We start from the raw sequence: 23,705 nt of genomic DNA, 5'->3' as shown, positions 1-23,705 counted from the left end.
TCTGATTTCCTTTAAGGTTCCTAACTTTCTGATCTTTTTTTTTTTTTTTTTCCTCCTGTTCTTCAGATTCTGGAGGAAGCCGACCCCCGATTTTGCCACCAGGAGGAAGACCCACATCTGCCAAACCTTTCTCGCCCCCAAGTGGCCCAGGGAGGTTCCCTGTGCCTTCTCCAGGCCACAGAAGCGGACCTCCAGAACCTCAGAGGAGCCGAATGCCTCCCCCGAGGCCCGACGTGGGCGCGAAGCCTGATAACATTCCGCCTCCAGTGCCTAATACTCCAAGACCCGTTCAGTCAAGTCTGCACAACCGGGGGTCCACCCTAGTGCCCGGGGCCCCCAGGCAGCCCAGCCCCGGGCCGACTCCTCCCCCTCTCCCCGGAAACCGAGGGGCTGCTTTCGGTGGAGGCTCCACCCGCCAGACCCCGTCAGGCTCCTCCTCGCCCTTCTCCAACCGGCCTCCCCTCCCCCCTACCCCGAGCAGGTCCTTGGATGACAAACCCCCTCCTCCGCCCCCTCCAGTGGGCAGCAGGCCCTCCATCCACAGGGAGGCCGTCCCCCCGCCTCCCCCTCAGAACAGCAAGCCCCCGGTGCCCTGCACCCCGCGGCCTTCTCCCTCCGCGCAGGCTCCGCCCCCGCCCCCGCCCCCCAGCCGGCCGGGCCCTCCCCCAGTGCCCCCAGGGTCCAGTGGCGGCGGCGGCGACGAAATCCCGAGGCTCCCACAGCGGAACCTGTCCCTCTCGTCGTCTTCGTCGTCGTCGTCATCTGCGCCTCCCTTACCTTCACCCGGGCGGTCGGGCCTTCTTCCTCCCCCGCCCAGCGAGAGACCCCCTCCTCCGGTGAGGGACCCACCGGGCAGATCAGGTATGGCCAAGAGCGCGGTGAGTTGTGCCCCTGTGACCCAGCCAGCCCAGAAGTCACTACCAACTGCACACGAAGAGAGCCCAACAAAAGCTTAAGTGAACTCTCGGGCTGCTTTGACCTTTGGAAGTGACACATAACCCATATGATTTCCTCTTCACCTCACGTAACCTCTGAAGAGAGTGGAACCCATACTTCTGTCCACGTTTCAGAAGTGAGGAGACTAAGTAACCAATGAAGTGAAATGATCCCAAGCGAGTTAATAAAGAATAGGCAACTCACTCACCTTCCATCTCACCACTCTACCTGACATCTCCTGAAAGGGAATTTCTGCTGTCTTAACTGAGAACTAAATTCCCATCTCCTGCAGGAGGGCCCATTATTCCAACAAGAAGGGCAGTTATTTAAGAGTGAATGAACTTCTCCTGTACTTGTCTTCATCCGTCAAGCTTTGACACATAGTAGAGTCCATTTTGCTGTCTGTTCACATCTCTGACACATAGATCCCTTGGAGAATCAGATAAAGGTATAATAAGGCCTTCTCTCCATAAAAATGCTCATAAGCATAAACTCAAAATTGCCTGCTGTTTCATGGATTGAAGGACCTGCTGAAGCCCATCTGGTGTCCCCACCCAGGGCTGAGAAACGTGGATCTAAGGGGAGAACCTGCACAGTGTGAAACGAAGTGTGAGGAGTCTGTAACTCTCTCTCTTACTTATAATAGGTGCTTGTTTGTTTTCTGTTTGTTATTGATGGATTCAGAAGAACTATCTAGTTTTGGAATTTAACCTTACCATACCTACAGGATGTCTGGAAATGGGGCATTTTTTGCTCTGTGAGAAGCTAACTGACCTTTGACCCCCTGACCTCAGGAACCTAATAAACACTTTTTTAAAACAGTAGTCCTCAAACTTGACCACATACTGGAATCACCTGGGAGCTTTAAAAACCACCATGACTGGGTTCCTACCCCAGGGTTTCTGGTTTCATTGGTCTGGGTTACAAACTGGGCATCAGGATATTTGGAAGCTCCCCAGTGACTGTAATGTGTAGCAGAGTTTGAGAACCACTCCTTCAAACCACTTTGCCAGGGAGAGTCAGCTACAAATATAAAAAGTTGGTAGTCTATTCAATCTAGACATTGTGGCATCTCATTAAGTATGCTTCAATGAACAAATAAGAACAAGTAGTCAGATGAATGAAATGCATCATTTTCTTCTTACCCAACAGGTATGGATTTTCCCCCAAAATGGTTGAGGAGCTGTTTGCTTGGTTCTACCAAATGATTTAATCAACAGATTAAATATTCCCCCAAATAGGAGAGGCAGTGATATATTATTTGTTGTTTCTTTCAATTACATTAAGTCATACCTGTTTATTATACAAAATACATAAAAGTATAATGAAAATAAAAATCATCTATAATTCTGCCACCACCATCATCCAGATATAACATTGTTTATATACCCTTTCAGTCTTTTTTAAATGCGTATATATACGTTTGCAAAATTAGTATCATACTACATATATTGTTTGCTAATTTGCTTTTTATTTAACTTAGCTCATTATCATTTTCTGACATGATTAACTCTTCTTTTACAACCTGACTTTTAATGGCTGCATAATATTAAATCCCACAAAAGTACCTTGGCTTATGTATTAGTCACGTGGTCATACAGGCCATCTCTAGAGTTTTGCTGTTGCAGATAATGCAGGGATACATTCTTGTAGCTAAATATTTGTGCACATCTCTGTATATTTCTTTTGGATGAATTCCTAGGAATGGAATTTCCAGGACAATGGATGTGCATAGTAAACTATGGATTTCATAGGTATTGCCAAATTGGCCTCTAGAAAATTCCCACCAATTTACCTTTCCACAAGGAACCTATGAGAAGTCATCAAGGGCCATCTATATTTTGAGAGGTGGCTTGGCTTCATTGTTAGGGGAGTGTTTTAGAACTTGACAGAATGGAGTCAAATCCTATTCTTCCACTCATTAGTGTACTGATTTGGGCTCTTTAACCTTCCAACACCTCTGAGGCCTCACCTGCTGTCCTGACGCTCCTCGGGGCTGTTGTAAGAATTAAATGAGACCAGTGTGTACAGTGGTTATCTTATTTCCTCGCATGTAGTAGCATTCAACAAATGATCGTTTTCATTATTATACTGCCAACAGGAAACAGAAATCTGCTTTCTGTTATGCTTGCCTAGGTTTGGAGCAGAGGGCTGGAAGGTTGGAGAGTAAGGAACATGAACAGTTACTTTAAAAGAGAGAGAGATCAAGTTGATCAGGTTACGTAGTACCAGGCCCCATAGTATTGGGAGTCTAGTTTGCATTCAGTGACAGTTATGTGGTGGTACTACCACTGCCATTAAGCCCACAGCGTGTGAGCCACTTCTCCCCCCAATAAATCTACTCATACTAACTGGGACTCCAGCAGTGAGAAGCAGATGGGACAATAAATAAACCCTACCAGATTAGGCACTGAAGACTCCTTGAGAGATGAACCAGGGCTGGGCATGCCTCCCACCTCCATTAGAGATCTGAGCCAAGACTTCCAGACAGGAATATCTTTGATGGGTGGGTCATTCAACCTTAAGGTCCTCTAGTTGGATTCTGAATCTGTAATTAACAAGACATATTTATAGCACCATAAGACGTTGTGTTTACATGAAGATGTCAGCATGTTCTTAGTGGAACACACCACTGAAGGTGAGGAACAATTACTAAGGCCATTTTGATTTGCATGAGAGATGCTCAAGTTCTTTTTTTCTTTTTAAAAATTTACTCATGACCCAAATAGCCTCTGCATTTGGAGGATGGGAAAAGCAAGATATGCTCCTTTGTACTATCAAAGAGAAGAATTTACTTTGAATTATTTACCAAGAACTTAAAATTTTCTGATTATACCACACCACTGCATTTTTAAAACATGGTTTCAAATACTATATAATACTTTTTATTTGCTTTTTGACTAAGTATTTCTGGCAACAGTGCAGTGAGAAAGGTGTTCTTTCGTAGACAGGAAATCAAGTTCCACAGGATAACCAGCCTGCACAGGGTCAGGATACTGCACCAGCATTTATAGCCATGCACATTGATTAGCTGATTGTCACTCCCTCTGTTAATCTGACTCCCCAAAGAGGAAGAAACAAGAAGGAACTCTTACTGTTCTCGGGACGACTGATGTTTGCTTTCCTTGATCCTGCTTCTGCCTGGAAATAGATCATATGCATCACAGAAACATGCTTGTATAATTAGCAATAATACTATGCATTTAAAGAACTTAGTCCCTCTGGAGACCTAAATTAAGTTCATAACTATCTTATTTTTAAAACAGCATTTACTTAATAAGTAACATGTCACAGTAATTAGTTCAACAGCTATTTAAAAGGAATTTTAAATGTTTTTTAAAGTATACAGTTGTCAATATAAACAGATGATTGATTACCATTGTCAACTGCATCACCTCCAATCTCAATACTAACTCAAAGCCAAACAGCCATTTAGCTATCAGTGTGCACTTGTTCCACATATGTGTGTACGTTTGTGCATTTCTGTGCTTATATGTGTCTAATCATTTCTTGGCTAAACCTCCTAGGAACTCTCCACCATTTCTCCACATTCCCTAGTAAAAGGGCATGTATCCAGCAGGCACTCAATAGTTGCATGTTGATGACCATGATAATAGTAATGTAGTGTGTAAGGTATAGCACTAAATGTCATTTTTCTTTTGCTCCAGGCCCTCTCCCACCACCTCCTCCAATGAACAGAAATGGCAGCACATCTCGGGCCCTGCCTGCCACCCCTCAGTTGCCATCCAGGAGTGGAATAGATAGTCCCAGAAGTGGGCCCCGGCCTCCTCTTCCTCCCGACAGGCCTGGCACTGGGGTGCCTCCCCCACCTCCACCATCGACATCAATTAGAAACGGCTTCCAAGACTCTTCATGTGAAGGTGAGGTGTGGTCCCGGCTCCTTGGAAACGTACAAGCTATAGTAGGGCAGCAGTTGAATGGCAGGTGTGTTTGTGTCTGTTTGTATGTTTGCATTAACATTTCTTGTTTGTGTGACCCTCATTGTTATCATACTGCACAGCACTAATCTAAGCACTCTAGGGCCCACCATGATTTCAAATGAAAAATAGTAATCCCCTTCCTCCACTCCCCAAAAAGGCAGATCATTTTTCTCTGTTCCTTGTTTGAGTCTCATTTTGGTTAACTTTCCAGAGATTCCAGAATTCTGAAAAGAACCATTTTTGTAGCTAACCTTATTATACCTACCTTTCTGAACAGTTCATGATGGGTAAGAGGCCCAATGGCCTGCAGATATTGAGCAGCTTATCTCCGCCATTGTTATCAGAGGGTCCTAGTTATTCCTTCCACTGTTGAAGGAATAATTAAGAAAGGCATCCCAAACCTTAGTCCCCAGCTCCTGAGAGGGACTGGCTGGGTCCTAGTCACTCTAGTTAAAGTCACTTGGATCTGTCTTTGGTTTGATATGCAGACCAGTATATTTTATCGCTGTGCTAATCAGTGACATTTGTAGCACTTCCGGCTTTTCTCTAAACTTCTAGACATAAAACCAGAAGCAATCTCTGCCGTTCTCTCTGTATTTCATTCTGTGCCTTTCGTTACATAAGTCTTCAGAGCAGATTGTCTGTTACTGAAGATACTGTTTGTTTCTCTCCCTCAGATGAGTGGGAAAGCAGATTCTTCTTCCATCCGATTTCTGATTTGCCACCTCCAGAGCCATATGTACCAACAACCAAAAGTTATCCCAGTAAATTGGCAAGAAATGAAAGCCGGAGTGAGTGTTTCTACAAGGGCATTTGGATGCCTTCATACTTGAGTAGCCTGGGTTATACACAACTGAGGGTTGTATAGGAAATCCAGGTATCTTGCCTGGAGTGGGGCGATTTCAGAGAAATCACTCCTGGATTGGGAACCATATAAATTCTAGTAAACTCCCCTTCTACACTCATTGAGGAAAATGGAGACATCCAGAATGCATATGAGAAATGATTATTTTAATGTGTCATTACAAGCTCAAAATACCTTTAGTTTGCTAGTAGGTTAAATTTTATTTTTTGCTTGTTTGGACAATCTTTCCCCATTTTGATCTTCCTAAGATGGCACAATTAGAGCCATCTTCTATTCCTACTAGTTTTGAGACTGGCAGAATGTCTCACTAATTATAACAAAAACTCACCGTAACTGCTTTGATCGTTTAAATATAATCATAACTTTACAGAGCATTACATGAAAATTTTAAATATACCCATAATCTCTCCACATAACATAACAGGTATTTTCATTTTACCAGGTTCTCTTCTGATTTTTATACATCTAATTCTGATTAATTTATATAGTTTAATAATTATAGCGTATAGGTTTTGCTGATGAGATTTATATAACATTGCTGAGTAAACGCTTCCCTATTTTATCACATGGTTTTTATTCTACAGAATTCCATCTAGTCAGCATATAATAATTTAGTTTACCATTATTGGACATTTAGATTGTTCTTTTCCTTATAGATGTAATGCTACCATAAAGAAGTGAATCAGTTTTCCCCTACTGAAAAGAAATACGTGAACAAGAAGAGGAAATAGAAAAATTGATATTTCACAACAATAAATGTATAGAACTAAGGAAGAATTAGCGAAATATACATATATCACTGATGAGGCCCCATCTTGTAACAGCCTTAGCTTCAGAACCAAACTCCCAAGCCAGAAATGAGTGTAGAAAAAGTGTTTTTGAGCATGTCAAAGAACTGTCACATGACCCTAGCCTCGTCCTCACTGCCCAGCAGAGCTCCTTCACATACTCTGAGCCTATTGACTCTTTCTTAACACACAGTTCTTAATTTTTGCTTGGTTGGTTCCCAGCCTTAGAGCAGATTAATATCAGCTGAAGTCAAAGTTGGTTAGAAGCAAAATCACTGACTTCGGGGAGAAGAGATAGGTGGCAGTCTTGGGTTAAAGGAGGAGCTAGGAACACAGAGCTCTGCTAGGTATCACAGCACTGGACAATACAGATGTTTCTGTTGGGTTATTAAGAACAAGACAAATTGTGCCTTGTGCTTCTGTTGAAGAATTCAAAGAATTAGAAAATATTTTAGAAAAATTTCCCTGAAAAAAATGCCAGAAGTAAACAGAATATTGCTGCTTGAAAGGACAAGTTTAATTCCTAGAAAAACTTATTTATGTGGAATACTGCATTCTAGATGATGCCTAATAAAAGAGGCATAACTGTAATAAAATTATCATACAAGAGTTGGTGGTTGAAATTTTTGGTGAAAAAGTCTTCACGTGGGAACAGCATCCTCAAGTTCTCTCCCCACACCCCACTCTGTGCTATTTGTATATTTACATCAATAACACAGCCATCCTCCCCAGCCCCTCTAGATTTTTAATTTAATAGCTGAACACATTCCTTCCCCCCAACTTCCTGTCTTTATGACTGTCTGCAGCTTGAGGATTGGAACTAGGCCCTGCTCACTACTGCATCTTCTGAAAGTGGCACAGAGCTTGAAATACAGCAGCATTTTAAAATATTTCTTAGATTGGTAAATTAATTTCCACAGCCCTCCAAAAATGTTTCTGTAGGTTTAAAAAATCTTTCTAGCATTGGGCATGTTTAATATTTTATAATGATAATGGATCATCTCTCTAACACAAATAAAGTACTATGGAGTGGTTTTATCCTGCTCCTGTACCTGCGTCAGCCTCCAGGCCCACTGCCTGGTAGGGCACCCAGACAGCCCTGAACAGCCTCCTAATTGCAGCTTTGCACAAGGCCAGCCCTTGTTGTGCTCAACATTTGTGGTGTGTCAATTGACAGTCTAGGCTCCATGACAGATAGCTGATTTACATCCAGATGAGTCTTTCCTCAGGTCCCTGCCCAAGAAAAGACTTGGTTGGGATAAAAAGAGGAAGAGGCAAGGTAATGGACTGCCACTGTTTTCCTCTAACTCCTCCCCTTGCTCAGAGATTTGTTCTAACTCAGGAATCCCTAAGTGGGCTACTTTAGTTGCTGTCAGGGAAGTGGTGGCCTGCTGAGGAATCTATCAATGCCAGTCCACCTGAGTCTCAGAACCATGGCCTTAGCAGACCTACTCAATTGACACGAGTCCCTGGTAGACCTACTCACAGCATCTGAGCACCTGGCTTCATGCCTAACACCTGTTAGATCCTCAAAACAAAATGTGCATGGGACAATGAATTTTTTAATTGTGAATGGATTTTAAACCTAGTTATGGCATGCTGACAGCCCATGAATATGCATAGTTTTTAAAAGAACACTATCAATAGAGTGAAGAGAAAACCCATGAAATGGGATAAGATATTTGCAAATCATATATCTGATAAAAGGTTAATATCTGTAATACATAAAGAATTCCTACAATTCAACAACAACAAAACAACCCAATTTTTAAAATGGGTTGAATACTTGCATAGATATTTCTTGAAATAAGATATACAGCTTGCCAATAAGCACATAAAAAGATGCTCAACATCACTAATCATTAGGAAAACACAAATAAAACTACAAATAAAACTACCACTTTACACCTATTAGGATGGCTGCTATCAAAAAAGCATTGTTTAGAAATTAGAAGATACCTAAATGCCCAACAAAAGGGGAATGATTAGATAAACTATAGTATACTTATATAATAGAATGCAATGTGTCATTAACAATTATATTTGGAAAGAGTAAGGACTTCGAAAAATGTTCAAATGGACTATATATGATCCTATTTTTGGAAGAAAAAAGGGAACTGTTTATATATGGAAAATATACACATAATTGTTATTGGTTATAACATTATAATGTTATAATGTTATCTCTGGGTGGTAAAAGCATTGGTGAATTTTTGTTTTGTTTTTCTCATCCATATTTTCTCAATCTATAATATATATATTATATATAATGTATAATCACACATACTATGTTAAGAGAAAAAAAGTGACTTTTTAAAAACTTTAACTTTGCACAAGTACTTGGTAGCCAGTGGTAGGTCATCCTTCTCTAGTAAAATTTGTTCAGATCCTTACTTGCTTCTTCCCTTCATTTCTCATGCACATGTGCAAGTTATTTACAGCCTTGATCATGGCAGGGGGGCGGGTAGTGGGTTCTTTTGCAACCATTCTTAAGTTTAACAGTGAGAACATAAGCTTTCTAACCAAAATTTATATTTTGTCTATTTTTTTCATCAAGGTGGATCCAACCGAAGAGAAAGGGGTGCCCCACCCCTTCCTCCTATCCCGAGGTGATCCTTGCCTGCTCTTCTCCACCCAAGCCCAAGAGCTCCTTCTGCTGTTGCTGTCCAAGTCGCACACCCTCCTTCTCGTCTTCCCTTGTCCCCCTTCATGATGGCAATAGGGAAGAAGGGAGGTGATGTGGGAATGCGTGTGTGCAGGGTGGGTATGCAGTAAAGAAATGCACCTCGCTTTTTATATTGTGTATATTCTTAAAGCTATTGCTTGCTTCAGCTATAGCCTGTTGGCGGCTTTGGGGATCAATATAGGCTTTTGTGGCAAGTAGGCAGCAATGAATTGTGTCCCAGCTTTCAACCAATGAAATTCAAACATTCACTGCTTTTTTGCTACACATCACAATATTAAGGTCCCTGAGACCTGTTTGCTTCCATGCCTTTTTTGCATGTTTGGCCTCCTGTTTCCATGAACCACACACAGACCACCTAAGCAAGTTGCTCATGTGAAATGTTTGCAGTTACAGGCTGTCCAATCTTTGGTGGTCTTGGACAGAGCTGTCCAATAGAAATACAATGTGAGCCACGTATACAATTTTACAATTTCTAGTAGCCACATTAAAAAGGAAAATAGGTGAAATTAACTTTAATATATTTTATTTAACCCTGACATCTAAAATATCATTTCAACCTCAATCAATATAACAATTTTAATGAGATATTTTATATTCTTTTTTTGGTACTAAGTCTTCAAAATCTGGTATGTATTTTACACTTAGAACACATCTCCATTCAGACTTGTCACATTGCAAATGCTCAATAGCCACAATGGTTGGTGGCTACCATGTTGGACAGCGCAGGTCTAGAAGATAGAGGCTAGTGCAAAAACCTCTTGTTTAAAAAACAAAAAAGCAAGATGAGCTTTAGCAATTCAAGAGGTAACTAAAAATAAAGTTAGGACCCAACACCTTGTTTGGCAAACAGCTTTCCTTAGATTTTGCTCCCTTATTTTCCCTCTTCCCTGGCAATCTGTATATAGATGTTGCTTCACAGTACCAAGGTCAGAAATTGATGTAATAGGGTTTACAGTCATGTGGAATAAAGCCATTGGAAAGAAACTGAAAGCCAGTTGGGGCTCTGGGGCTTAGAAGCAGCTGCCTTGAGCTCATCTGTCCGTTGGCCTCCTGCCTTATGCATCGGAAGTGGCTTCATTCCTCTCCAGCCCAGCTTGCTCCTTAGGGCAGGAGGCTCATAGGCTCCATAGTTGTGGGGAAAGTCAGGGAAAGGTAGCAAATCAGAAATGTGGAAGAAGGGGACAGTTTTGAGTTGATGGACAAAACTCTAAAAATCTATATCTGATTATTATGGGGTTGAGAGAAAGAGACTGCTGCAGGAAATTGGAGGGAACTTGTTTTGAATCTTTCTGGGAGAATCCTTTGCCTTGGATCTATGCAAATAAAGCTCCCCCAGAGGACCATAGGGATGAGCCAGCCTTGCCCTTTTTGTATGGTTTTGTTTACAAAACTTTACTGGGACTTTTAAATCTAGCTATACACTTGGAAAAAAAAGATTTCCATTTAGATGTTTTATATGGTTAATTATGTTTAAAATTTATCATTACTTATTTTTTTAAAGTTCACAGCTATATATGTATATCTACCTAAACTTTGTATTATGGTTTCAGTGAATTGTTCATGTATTACTGGGAGATGCTAACAAGAAATCAATCCAAAGAAAAATTTGAAAGAAGCATTCCTATTTATAGAATAAATGTTTCATTTATATAAAAGCAAAAGAACTTAGAGTTCTAATAATGGGATGTCTAATAAATTATGAAGTTGCCCATTTGAATCTGTTGTATTTTTATAATTTTCCTTGCCAAAGTCCTGGGCTTATTAAGTACATTAGAGAATTTGGGTTCCCCGCCCACCACCATTAATTTGTCTTTCATACGTTCACTTGGGGGCCTTTACCCAAAGAAAATCAAGAAACATAAAGGTGTAACAAGCTTGGCAAAGTATTTTCAAAAACGTTTTTAATCTCTAATATTTTGGTAATATAGCAGCATCATTTTATTTTGAATTCTTTGATCAGATATCAACAGTTGGTAAAAATCCCTATGATAAAGCCTAATGACCCACTTCAGAAAAGATGGAGTTGGGCCTTCCTAGCAAATATGGCAGAGAAAAGTCTGACCCAAAGAAAATGGGTCTGAATTTTGTAAGGTGTAGTAAGTATGGCCAATTTCCTTATATATCCCAACTTTGCAGATACCATCCTAAGTTTGAAACAGGGTCACAGCTCAAAGTTGCTATTCATCCAGGATAGAGATGTTTTAAAATGTATTTCTTAAGTGAATATTCCATTAATACATGTACACCCTCTTTCTTTGAAAGTTAGAAACCTAATCACATCCCAAAGTTTGAATAAGTTCTATGCTAAAATCTTCAACTATGGCAGATCACAAAAATTAATAGTTACTTCCCTGAAACCAGAGTTTACATATGTTTTTTCCCCATAAAATTTCCAGATAAATGTATTCAAGATGCAATACAGTATCTTAATATTCACATATTTTATTGAAATGTATTACAGTATTAAAATTCAGTGTTCAGTATTTATTTCAGTATGCATTTTATTTAGTAAAAACCAAGAAAAATGTTTAATCCAGTGGTGCCTTACTTGGTGATTTGCGAGAAATTGACTTTTTATGTCTAAGTAGCAGATTATTTGCATATTTGTAAGAACTATTAGGCCTTTATAGTTTAACTTGTAATACCAATTTTGTTATTTTAGTAGCAGAAATGTGATGACTGTTAAAGTGCCCAAAATTTTCTGGCATGAAATTAATTTTTCCCTATTTATGGTCAGGGACTGTAAAGAAAGAAAATGTTTTTCATACCACTGCATTATGTAAACATGCACATTTTGGTACCTATGTCATCAGGGTAGTTTATATGGTGGGGTAGGACCTACCCTAGACATCTGTGTCTTTGTAAGTTAGCCAGACAATAAATAAATGCAGAATGATAAGACTGTCATCTGATGGGTTTTATTTTAAGTACTCTCTATGCAGATATAAATAATGAAAAAGCAAGTGTCTGTTTTCTGCTTTATACTCTGGTAAAGAAAGACAAACTCAAAAAAAAAGAAGAAGAAGAAGGTCCACAAAGTAAATATTCAGCGCATCCACTTTCGAATCCCCTTGATTTCCTGAGAACTTGCATTTTAGTCAAAATCTGTAGTCTGCTTACTTGAGGCAAATGCTTCTTCTACTCTGAAGTAAATGATGGATGGTGGAAGCAATGGAAGATGTAATTACAAAGATTATCACTGACACTGATAAATAAGGAAAGGCCAATGGAAATTTAGGAGGCCTGATAGTTGTTCTGTTTTGGGGGGGTTTTTTGGACAATTACTGTATTTCTAAAAAAAAAAAAAAGATTTGCAAACTGAAAAACATTTGTAAAAACTGAGATTCTTAATTTATAGCTTCAATAAATTCAGTACTAAGCTCTACTACAATAACCTTTCTTTCTGGACACAAAAATTCTCTTTTAAAAACTCCATTGATCATTCCCATTGTGATCTCAGAGACACAGTAATCTACTTAAGTGCTTGAGATGGAAAAAGCGCAGAGAAAACCTTAAGTTAGTTGTCTTTGACTTTTAAAATCCCTCTCCAATCTCCAGGTTAGTGTAGCTTCCTTCAGTCTTGGTAATCTTGACACTGAAGCATAACTGACATTGACCTTTGCCCCTTTCCTCCTTGGGGACGCCACTGGAGGGCAGGCAGAAGCACAAGATTTAATTTCCCCCACCTGGCTTCCTAGACAGGAATTAATTGTAAACATCTCTGTTCCTTTCCTAACTGCTTTATCTCTTTTATTGGCTTTCCAACCTCACTCTTCTGCAACTATTCCCAACAAGCAATTAATTCACTTACAGAATTTCTCAGGGTTCAAAAAAAGGTATCCAGAAGTGAATTCAGGTATACCAGAATTCCGCATTAGGGACACATGCAATGGGGGAGGTGGTATGCATCTGCTGTTCCTTCTCTCTATGACTACGATGTCCTCTCTTCTCTTGGTCTAACGTACTCCTCAGTTTACAAAATCTCATCTTTTGCTGACTGCTTGAATATATTTTTCAGGGACTTACTTTACCCCTCTCAACATTACTGAGGGACTTCCCTGGTGGCGCAGTGGTTAAGAATCCACCTGCCAATGCAGGGGACACAGGTTCAATCCCTGGTCCGGGAAGATCCCATATGCCACGGAGCAAATAAGCCCGTGTGCCACAATACTGAGCCTGCGCTCTAGAGCCCACAAGCCACAATTACTGAGCCCATGCCCCACAGCTACTGAAACCCACATGCCTAGAGCCCGTGCTCTGCAACAAGAGAAGCCACCGCAATGAGAAGCCCACGCACCGCAATGAAGAGTAGCCCCCTCTTGCCGCAACTAGAGAAAGCCCACACGCAGCAACAAAGACCCAACGCAGCCAAAAATAAATTAAAAAAAGAAAAAAAAATTACTGAGACTTCTTCATGCTGCTGTCCACGGCTATTTGGTAGTCCATGCTATGACAATATCACATTTATTTATTCATTTCACTGTTGATGGAAATTTCAGGTTGTTTTCAGTCTTTTTATTTATTACAAATAATGCTGTTATAAATAATTGTATACTTGTCTCCTGGTGTACATGTGCAAGAATTTTGCTAGTGTCTATAAGTGTGTAGGAATGGAATTGACGGGTCAACTTTAATAGGTGATGCACTGATTTCTGCTGTGCTGCAGCATATGTGACATCCTCTTGCTCCATGTCTTTATGAACACTTGATTACTGGCAAGGTTTTTAGAGAAGTTTCTTTAGCATTTCTTTTTTTTTTAATAAATTTATTTATTTTTATGTTTGGCTGTGTCAGTCTTCATTGCTGCACGCGGGCTTTCTCTAGTTGTGGTGAGCAGGGGCTACTCTTCGTTGTGGTGCGTGGGCTTCTCATTGCGGTGGCTTCTCTTGTTGCGGAGCATGGGCTCTAGTAGTTGTGGCACATGGGCTCAGCAGTTGTGGCTCGCGGGCTCTAGAGCACAGGCTCAGCAGTTGTGGCGCACAGGCTTAGTTGCTCTGTGGCATGTGGGATCTTCCTGGACCAGGGCTCAAACCCGTGTCCCCTGCATTGGCAGGCAGATTCTTAACCACTGTGCCACCAGGAAAGTCCCTCTTTAGCATTTCCTGTAAAGCTGGTTTGGTGGTGCTGAATTCTCTTAGCTTTTGCTAGTCTGTAAAGCTTTTGATTTTCTCCATAAAATCTGAACGAGAGCCTTGCTGGGTAGAGTATTCTTGGTTGCAGGTTTTTCCCTTTCATCACTTTAAATATATTGTTCCACTCCCTTCTGGCCTGTGGAGTTTCTGCTGAAAAGTCAGCTGATAACCTTACAGGGATTCCCTTGTATGTTATTTGTTGCTTTCCTCTTGTTGCTTTTAATATTTTGTCTTTAATTTTTGTCAGTTTGATTAATATGTGTCTTGGTGTGTTCCTCCTTGGGTTTATCCTGTATGGGCCTCTCTGTGCTTCCTGGATTTGCATGAGTGTTTCCTTTCCCATATTAGTGAAGTTTTCGGCTATTATCTCTTCAATATTTTCTCAGGCCCTCTCTCTCTGTCTTCTTCTTCTGGGACCCCTCTAATGCGAATGGTACATTTAATGTTGTCCCAGAGTTCTCTTGGACTGTTCTCACTTCTTTTCATTCTTTTTTTCTTTATTCTGTTTCACAGCAGTGATTTCTACCAATCTGTCTTCCAACTCACTTATTTGTTGTTCTGCCTCATTTATTCTGCTTTGATTCCTTCTAGTGTGTTTTTCATTTCAGTTACTGTATTGCTCATCTCTGTTTGCTCGTTCTTTAAAGCTTCTAGCTCTTTATGAAACATGTCTTGTATCCTCTCAGTTGGTGCCTCCATTGTTTTTCTGAGACCTTGGATCATATCTACTATTGTTGTTCTGAATTCTTTTTCAGGTAGATTGCTTATCTCCACTTCACTTAGTTGTTCTTCTGTGGTTTTATCTTGTTCCTTCATCTGGAATATATTTCTCTGCTGTCTCATTTTGTCTAACTTTCTGTGTTTGTGGTCTCTCTTCCTCAGGCTGCAGGATTGTAATTATTCTTGGTTCTGGTGTCTGTCCCCTGGTGGGTGAAGTTGGTCCAGGGGCTTGTGCAGGCTTGCTGGTGAGAGGGACTGGTGCCTGCCCACTGGTGGGTGGAGGTGGGTCTTGTTGCTCTGGTGGGCAGAGCCATGTCAGGCAGCTGTTAACTCAGGATGACTTTAGGCAGCCTGTCTGCTGATGGGTAGGGCTGTGTTCCCACCCTGCTGGTTGTTTGGCGTGAGGTGTCCCAGCACTGGAGCCTGCAGGCTGTTGGGTGGGGCCAGGTCTCAGTGCCAAAATGGCAACCTCTGGGAGAGCTCACGCCAATGAGTATTCCCTGGGGTGTCCGCCACCAGTGTCCTTGCCCCCCAGTGAGCCACAGTTGACCCCCGCCTCCCCAGGAGACCCTCAAAGACTTGCAGGTAGGTCTGCCCCAGGCTTCTATGGTATCACAGCTTTGCCTTGGGTCCCAGTGCACATAAAACCTTGTGTGTGCTCTCCAAGAGTGGAATCTCTGTTTCCCCCTGTCCTGTGGAGCTCTGGCACTCAATCCCTGCCAGCCTTCAAAGCCAAATGCTCTGCGGGCTCCTCCTCCTGATGCCAGACCCCCAGGCTGGGGAGCCTGACATGGCACTCAGAACTCTCATGCCTGTGGGAGAACCTCTGTGATATAATTATTTTACAGTTTGTGGGTCACCCACCCAGCAGGTATGGGTTTTGATTATATTGCAAAAGCACCCCTCCTACTGTCTCCTTGTGGCTTCTTCTTTGTCTTTGGAAAGAATATCTTTTTTGGTAAGTTTGAGTCTTTTTTGTTAATGGTTGTTCAGCAGACAGTTGTGATTTTGGTGTTTTCATGAGAGGAGGTGAGCTCAAGTCCTTCAACCCACCATTGTGTCTCCAACTCTGATAGTTTTTTAAATTATCTGCTGTGTTTGTATACATACCTTACTACAGTATAATGGTTAAGAGGTTAGGAATACCTGCTTTCATCTCTTCCTTCAAGTCACTTAATTGCTCTAAGCCTCAGTTTCCTTATCTAGAAAGTGAGAAACTATCTTGTAGTGTTAATAAGTGCATTAAATGAGATAATGTAGTCAGCGCTTAGAATAATGATTTATTCTAAGCACTCAATAAGTGATGACCACTATTAGTAGAAATAAATATTTATATAATGATCCCAAATTAACTGGAACCAAACTGACCAGAAGGGGATGAACTAGTGTACTATTTTTTTAATAACTATTTATTTTTGGCTGTGTTGGGTCTTCGTTGCTGCGTGCGGGCTTTCTCTAGTTGCAGCAAGCAGGGGCTACTCTTCGTTGCGGAGCACAGGCTTCTCATTGCAGTGGCTTCTCTTGTTGCGGAGCCGGGCTCTAGGTGCACAGGTTTCAGTAGTTGTGGCACGTGGGCTCAGTCATTGTGGCACATGGGCTTAGTTGCTCCTTGGCATGTGGGATCTTCCTGGACCGGGGATCGAACCCATGTCCCCTGCACTGGCAGGCGGATTCTTAACCACTGCACCACCAGGGAAGTCCCTAACTAGTGTACTTTTAAAGGAAAGGGGCAATAGCAGAAAAAATATCTGTATCAGAAATGTAAAGCGAGGTCACTTGATGTGCTGTCAGTCACTCACACCTCATGGGCCTGGAAAATGAAAATTCCTATTGCTTCAGTAATCAAAGAAATTATTAGATTCAATTTGAAATCACAGAAATTAAGACCTGGAAACAATCTCATATATAGGGCAGCCTTAGACTTTACGATCCACAGTGGAACACTTTTGAAAGTGGAAGGGAATGCTAATCATAGTCACCTTGGTACAACTGGTATAAATCAGGGCTGCCTTGGCAAACTGGGCCATGTGGTCACCCCACTCAGAGGTCATCAACTCCAGTCCTCTGATCTTACAGATGGGTAATTTAAGACCCCAAGTCACATACTACCGATGGCTAAGCAGCATAACTCTGCACCACACCACACTCCCTTCTTTATAATCCTTCCTACCTCTAGCTAAAGTCTCTGTTTCAGGTGTCTTTCACATTTGGTGGAAAGGTCAAATGACAAGTTACAGAGTCAGAGAATGAACCCTGGACACACAAACTTGGATCTGAATCCTAGCTCTGCCACTTGCTCGCCGGAAGGCCACCGACAAGTTATTTTAGTCCAGAGATCTAGTTTTCCTCCACTGCAAAATGGCTACAAGGCTTAAATAAATATACAGACATCAGCAAAATATCTGGCATATGTCAGGAGCTCAGTGAAAGTTCCATTTCTTAATCCTTTTGCTGTCAAACCTAGGCCATATTCAGGAAGGAATTTTCAATGCATTCAAAAGAGTCTGATAAAATTTAATTACAGAATTCTTAGGAATAAAAAATGCTTTCAAAACTGTCCTTATCGGTTCAAACTGGAACCATTCATTTGGTTCATTCATCCATTCAAGAAATTTTTATTGAGCACTTACAGCTACACCACAATCAAACCAATGTCCCCACCATAATTCTACTGGTCAAATGATCTCTGAGAGGCAGTTAAGGAGGCCAGCATTCCTGTTCCCACCAGGCACGGGTGCTACTTCAGTCATCCAAGCAACAGAGGACTTTCTATTAAGGCGGGAAGTGACTACTTTATTTTCCCCCTCTAAGTAATTATTTGGTTTCTTTTCTCCTTAAATTCAGTGGGTAAATTACATAGATTTTTTTTTTAATTCTTAAACCTACAGGAAAATTGGAAAAAAGAAAAGGACCGTATTTTTTAAAAGTTTTGATGGCCAATAAATGATGGGGTTTTTTTTGTTGTTGTTTTTGATTAATTTGAAAAGTCAACTCAAGGATTCCCAGTTCCCTAAGCATTCCAATTAACTGAAGGCTTCCTGGATGCATAATTTACAGTGGCCCTTTCTCTGCTGTCTTCCCTACAACCCAGCTTCCCTCCACTCTGAGCACTTGGCACTTAATGTCTATCTCTGGAGCTACATTTAGCATATACATGTGTCTCTTACTGGTAAATGTTTGGAAATGCCCCACCCATCAACATTCTATCACAAATCCCTCTGTCTTAAAATGTTGCTTCCAGTATTACAGAGGCACATTTACAGGAAGCTAATGAAACCAGCTTTGTGACCTCCACTTGCAAGGACTGAGCCCTTCTAATTACTCACTTTTATATCAAATATTTAAATTTATGATTGTATGTGTTGTTTTTTTTTTTTTAACAATAGAGCACCCTAAATTGTCTAAAGCTTCAGGCCTCACAAAACCTGGATCTGTCCTTGCATTATGGCCCTCCCTAGCTTCTGATGCAGAACCTCAACAAAGTATGTCTTAAAAACTTTAAGCCACCAGCTTTCCGTAAGAGTGACATGAGAATCCCACCTCATATTCATATGAGACAGCAAAGTGTTTGCCTCCTCTCTACTCATAGAGTGGCCTATAGATATCAATATTTCTAAAATCATTGTCATTGCACTGCCCACATTGCATTAGAGTCAGTTAAAGGCCCCACAATGTCACCTATCTAGGAAAACATGTTCGACTTTTGAGGTGCCTGGGAAACAAGTCTGGATGTTATTAGACATCGAGCTCAAATTTAACTTAAATCTTGACCAGGAAGATGCCTGTCAGAATACCTGTAATACCCATCATGGACTTAACACAAATGTGTTTTAGTCAAGAGTAATTGCTTTTCCTGTTTTCTTAAGTTAGTAAGTTAAAGGTCATCTGTCAAAATGCTATCTATTTCAGATAGGTCCCTGAAACAAATAGCAGCAGATAATTGAGAAAACCCTAATGCTTTATGGAGCTATTGTATTCCCCTAGGTGCATTTTCACATTTATTCATTTAAATCATCAACAAACACTGATAAACTATGATTTATTGGACTTCCCTGGTGGGGCAGTGGTTAAGAATCTGCCTGCCAATGCAGGGGACACGGGTTCGAGCCCTGGTCCGGGAAGATCCCACATGCCACGTGCACCGAAACTACTGAGCCTGTGCTCTACAGCCTGTGAGCCACAACTACTGAGCCCGCGTGGTGCAACTACTGAAGCCTGTGTGCTGCAACTACTGAAACCCACGCGCCTAGAGCCCATGCTCTGCAACAAGAGATTCACCACAATGAGAAGCCCACGCACCGCAGCAAAGAGTAGCCCCCGCTCACCTCAACTAGAGAAAGCCCATGCACAGCAATGAAGACCCAACGTGGCCAAAAATAAATAAATTAATTAATTTGAAAAAACTATGATTTATTAATCATTGGAAATACAAAGATCTGCATTGTACAATAGGAAATACTAGTCCTAGAACCAAAGAGATGAGCTTAAATTCCAGATCCAACAAGAACTTCAGCCAGTAGGCACAACCTCATTCTACCACTGGTTCTGGAATGCTCCTCACAACTAACACAGGTCTGTTTGGTTGGCTGTGTGCATGAAAGGAAAATTCCCCCTTGATGCTTACCGCTTAGATGTACTCTTGGAGCCAAAAGCATGGATAGGTCCCAAATGAAGCCACTGTGGAAAAATGGAAAAACTTAGCTAACACAGTAGTGTAAACATGGTAAGTTTATACCATCAAGACACTCTTCTTAATTTACTTATCTGGATGATGGCACTTATCTATTGTCTTTATTTTTCATATAACTACCACAAATTATTGATCATCTACTATGTACTAAAAAGTGTGCTAAGGTCTCTGCAAATATTACACGTTATTTGCAAATATTACATATGTTATTATGAATCTCTGTGACTTTACATGTGGTGAAATCAAAATTAGAAATTTACCTCAAGCCATGGATCCAGAAGTCAAACTCAAGGCTGAGTAAATAAATTTGAATGAGGAGACATAATATCATTGTCTACTTTTTCTTTGCCAGTTTTAAAAAATACTTATATTTCATAGAAGCAAGGACATTTTAATAAGCCAAAGCAAGGGAAGACCTAATCTTAGAAAAAAAGACAGACTCAAGCAAACACCTCGACCCTCCTCGCTCCACTCCACAGTGTGGCACTGGATCTAGGGTGGTCAGGACCTGGGTAAAGACTTGAGCTAAGGACTTAGAGGCAGCCCAGGACATAGTCCAGGTGGGGCGGTGGCAGCCACTGTTGGTGCTCACTCAAAGCAGCACTCCAGAAGCAGCTCAAACTTCTGACAGCAACGTGGCCGTCCAGCTTTTCCACAGTTGCCTCACTGCATGCCCCAGCCCAAGCTGAGCCAATGCTCTGGCCCCGCTCCAGTCCCACTCACTCCATGGCAGCACAGCCAAGACCAGGGAAAAGATGCAACCATGGGCTGCATCGAGCAGAGCTGCAGACTTCTACACAGGCAACACACTGGTCCTCTATAAGAGCACAAGCCCCACTTGCTTCAGCACTCCTCTCCTTTGGGGCGAAGGTCCCAGTGTGGGAGAAGGAAAAATACACACTTAAAGGGAACAGAGCCAATGCAAGCCTGACCCTCAGGGCTCCTGCTCCAGCAACTAGGGATCAGACCCTGCCCCGACAGGACGATGACAGCCAGCGAGCAGAGAAGAAGTCCCACCTCAAACTGTGCACAGGCTCTAGTTCCTCCATCACCAGCCACACTCCCTACCAAGGTGACAGCAGCCAGCACAACCTGAGGAAAGACATGATTGGCATCCACATAACTTCCAGCCTTCCCACCAAAGGCACTGGGCACACGCGCTCTGCATAGGGAGGCTCCCACATGAGAACACCTCTTTAAGACCACAATAGGTAACAGTTTACCTAAATTCATAGACAGAGAAAGTTAAGTAAAATGAAAAGAAAGAGGAACTACTCACAATTGAAAGAACAAGAGAACACCCCTGAAAAAATAAATAATGAAACAGAAATAAACAATTTACCAGATAAAAAATTCAAAACAGGGTGACATTCTGGCACAGAGTGGGGCCGGCACAGCTAGTGGGGGGGGCATGGAGTGGGGCCCCCTCCCTCAGCCACGAGCCCCACCCCATGCCCCCATCCCCACCCCACCGGTGAGGCCCACCTGACCGAACTATCTCCTGTGGCACAAGCCCAGGGTGGCTCCAGGCGCCCCTCCAGCAGAACCCCACCATAGGCAGCCAGAGCTCCAAGGCTCCCCAGGGCAATGTAACCGCCAAAGAGGCAGCAGGCACTTCCCCCGCAAAGGTCAATGGACAGGAGAACGGCCACAAGAACGGCCGCGCGAAAAGAAGTGGAGACTTATCCCGCAAAGGTGAAGGGGAGTTGCCCCCTCCCCCATGAATGGAACAGAGGAGGCAGCTGGGGCCACTGGCATTGCCATCAAGCCAGCACCCCCTAGCCAGGGTTCTGAGGCCAAGGGGGAGGAGACCCCCCAAGAAGAAGAAGACATTCTCTTTCAAGAAGGCTTCCAAATTGAGTGGCCTGGCCTTCAGGAGAAATCGGAAGCGGCGGGGGGATGATCTGTCTGCCTCATCACCCACAGAGGAAGGGCAGGAGCCGGTGGGGGGTCAGTGCCTGCAGCGAGGAAGGCACTGCCCAGGGAGGGAAGGCTGCTGCTACCCGAGAGCCAGGAGCCCCAGGCCAAAGGGGCAGAGGCTGGTGCTGCCTCCAAGGGAGGAGACACAGAAGAGGCTGGGCCCCAGGCACAGAGCCATCCACTGCTCGAGCCGGAGCGTGGCCCTACACCAGCAGGCGGGCAGAATGAGTAGCTGGGTGGGGGCAGGTGGGTGATCTCTAAGCTGCAGAAACTGCGCTGTCCTTGTGGTCACTGCCTGGACCTGGTGCCCTGGCTGCCTTCCTGTGCCCAGAAGGGAAGGGGCTGTTGCTCCCTAGCCACGTTCCCTCTCCTCCTCTCCCTCTTGTGGATTCTCCCATCATCCATCTGGTCTTCCTCTTAAGGCCCGTTGAAGATGGTCCCTTGCAGTTTCCTAAGTTAGGTTAGTGATGTGAAATGCTCCTGCCCCTGGCCCTACCTCCTTCCCTGACCCCATCCATGCAGAAGTCAATTGCTGGTTTTCATCCCCAATTCTTTCCCAGGCAGGTTTTGTTTACTCCCCAAATCCCTGAGCCAGAGGTGGGGGTGCCTACACTCCCAAACCCTGAGTGTCCAGCCTTCCCCTGCTGAGTTTGTAGTCTCTTGTGCTGTGCCTAGTGGACCCTGGGCTGGGGAGGACACTGCCCCTGTCTGGGTTTTATAAATGCCTTACTCAAGTTCAAACCTCCAGCTTGTGAGTCAACTGTCTCTTTTTTGACTTGGTAAGCAAGTATTAAGCTTTGGGGTGGTGGGGAGGTCTGTAATGTGAAACAACTTCTTGTCTTTTTTTTTCCCCTCCCAGTGTTGTAAATGACTTTTAATGGCCAAACTCCAGATGTGTACTTTTTTTTTTCTAACTGCTAAAACCATTTTCTTCCACCTGGTTTTACTGTAACATTTGGAAAAGGAATATATGTCGTACCTTAAAAAAAAAAAAGTTCAAAACATTAGTAATAAAAATGCTAATTGAATTAGGGAAGAGAACTGATCTAAACATAGATCATTTTAACAAGGAACTAGAAAATATAAAAGACCCAATCAAAAATAGATAATTCAATATATGAAATAAAAAACACTCTAGAAGCTATGAATATCAGACTAAATGACACAGAAAAACACATAAGTGATTTGGAAGATAAAATAATGAAAATCACCCAATCAGAATAGCAGACAGAAAAACAAATGAAGAAGAAAAAAATGAAAGTAACATATGAGATCTCTGGAATAATATTAAACCCACCAACATTCACACTATAGGGGTTCCAGAAGAAGAGAGAGAAGGGTATAGAAAATGTATTTGAAGACATTATGGCTGAAAACTTCCTAAAACTAAAGAAGGAAACATATATGTAGTTATAGGAGGCACAGAGGGTCCCAAACAAGATGATACCAAACAGACCCACATCAAGACATATCATAATTAAAATGGCAAAAATTAAAGATAAAGAGAATTCTAAAGGGAGCAAGAGAAAGCCAAAGAGTCATGTACAAGGGAATTTCCATAAGGTTATCAGCTGATTTCTCTACAGACACTTTGCAGGCCAGAAGGGAGTGGCATGATATATTCAAACTCCTGAAAGGGAAAAACCTGCAACCTAGGATACTCTACCCAGCAAGATTATCCTTTAGAATAGAAGGAGAGATAAAGAACTTCTCAGACAAGCAAAAACTAAAAGAATTCAGCAATACTAAACCTACTCTAAAAGAAACCTTGAAGGATCTTCTCTAAATGGAAAAGAAGAATCTAGAGGAAAGGGTAAATCCCATTAGGAAAGGCAGATATATAGCAAGAATTGAAGATTACTTGAATAAGTCAGTATGTAGATTATAACACAAAAAATTGTAAAAGCAACTATAACTACAACAAACTGTTAAAGGGATAAGAATGAAGATGACATTTAAAAAAACAAAATGTGGGGAAAAAGAGTAAACAATGTAGATGTTTTAGAATGTGTTTGAACTTAAATGAC

At 42.0% G+C, this 23,705-nt stretch overlaps 1 protein-coding gene, 1 long non-coding RNA gene and 1 pseudogene across 7 annotated transcripts in view; 2 read left to right on the top strand and 1 right to left on the bottom strand.

Annotated features, from left to right (window-relative positions):
- The window catches only part of WIPF1 (WAS/WASL interacting protein family member 1), a 125,843-nt gene extending 113,732 nt beyond the window's left edge, over positions 1-12,111 (top strand). For all 6 annotated transcript variants that reach the window (XM_024122171.3, XM_024122169.3, XM_024122170.3 and 3 more), the window contains 4 exons: positions 67-861; positions 4,605-4,817; positions 5,555-5,668; positions 9,088-12,111. In XM_024122171.3, coding sequence (XP_023977939.1) covers positions 67-861; positions 4,605-4,817; positions 5,555-5,668; positions 9,088-9,143 — 1,178 coding nt within the window. In that variant the 3' untranslated portion in view covers positions 9,144-12,111. The remainder of the gene's footprint in view (positions 1-66; positions 862-4,604; positions 4,818-5,554; positions 5,669-9,087) is intronic.
- Positions 1-21,143, bottom strand: part of LOC114484253 (uncharacterized) — a 29,374-nt gene extending 8,231 nt beyond the window's left edge. Inside the window, exons 1-6 of the long non-coding RNA XR_003676925.2 lie at positions 20,776-21,143; positions 20,019-20,051; positions 19,693-19,745; positions 4,032-4,077; positions 3,336-3,484; positions 1,145-1,365 (exon numbers count right to left, since the gene is read on the bottom strand). This is a non-coding gene — a long non-coding RNA (uncharacterized lncRNA). The remainder of the gene's footprint in view (positions 1-1,144; positions 1,366-3,335; positions 3,485-4,031; positions 4,078-19,692; positions 19,746-20,018; positions 20,052-20,775) is intronic.
- Positions 21,144-21,169: 26 nt separating this feature from the next.
- LOC102988916 (MARCKS-related protein-like) lies at positions 21,170-22,658 on the top strand (annotated as a pseudogene).
- Positions 22,659-23,705: the final 1,047 nt, after the last annotated feature.

The sequence above is a fragment of the Physeter macrocephalus genome, chromosome 2 (genome assembly GCF_002837175.3).
Source record: "Physeter macrocephalus isolate SW-GA chromosome 2, ASM283717v5, whole genome shotgun sequence".
NCBI lineage: Eukaryota > Metazoa > Chordata > Mammalia > Artiodactyla > Physeteridae > Physeter > Physeter macrocephalus.
The sequence above is the reverse complement of the archived record's forward strand: the minus strand, read 5'-3'. Positions and strand labels throughout refer to the sequence as shown.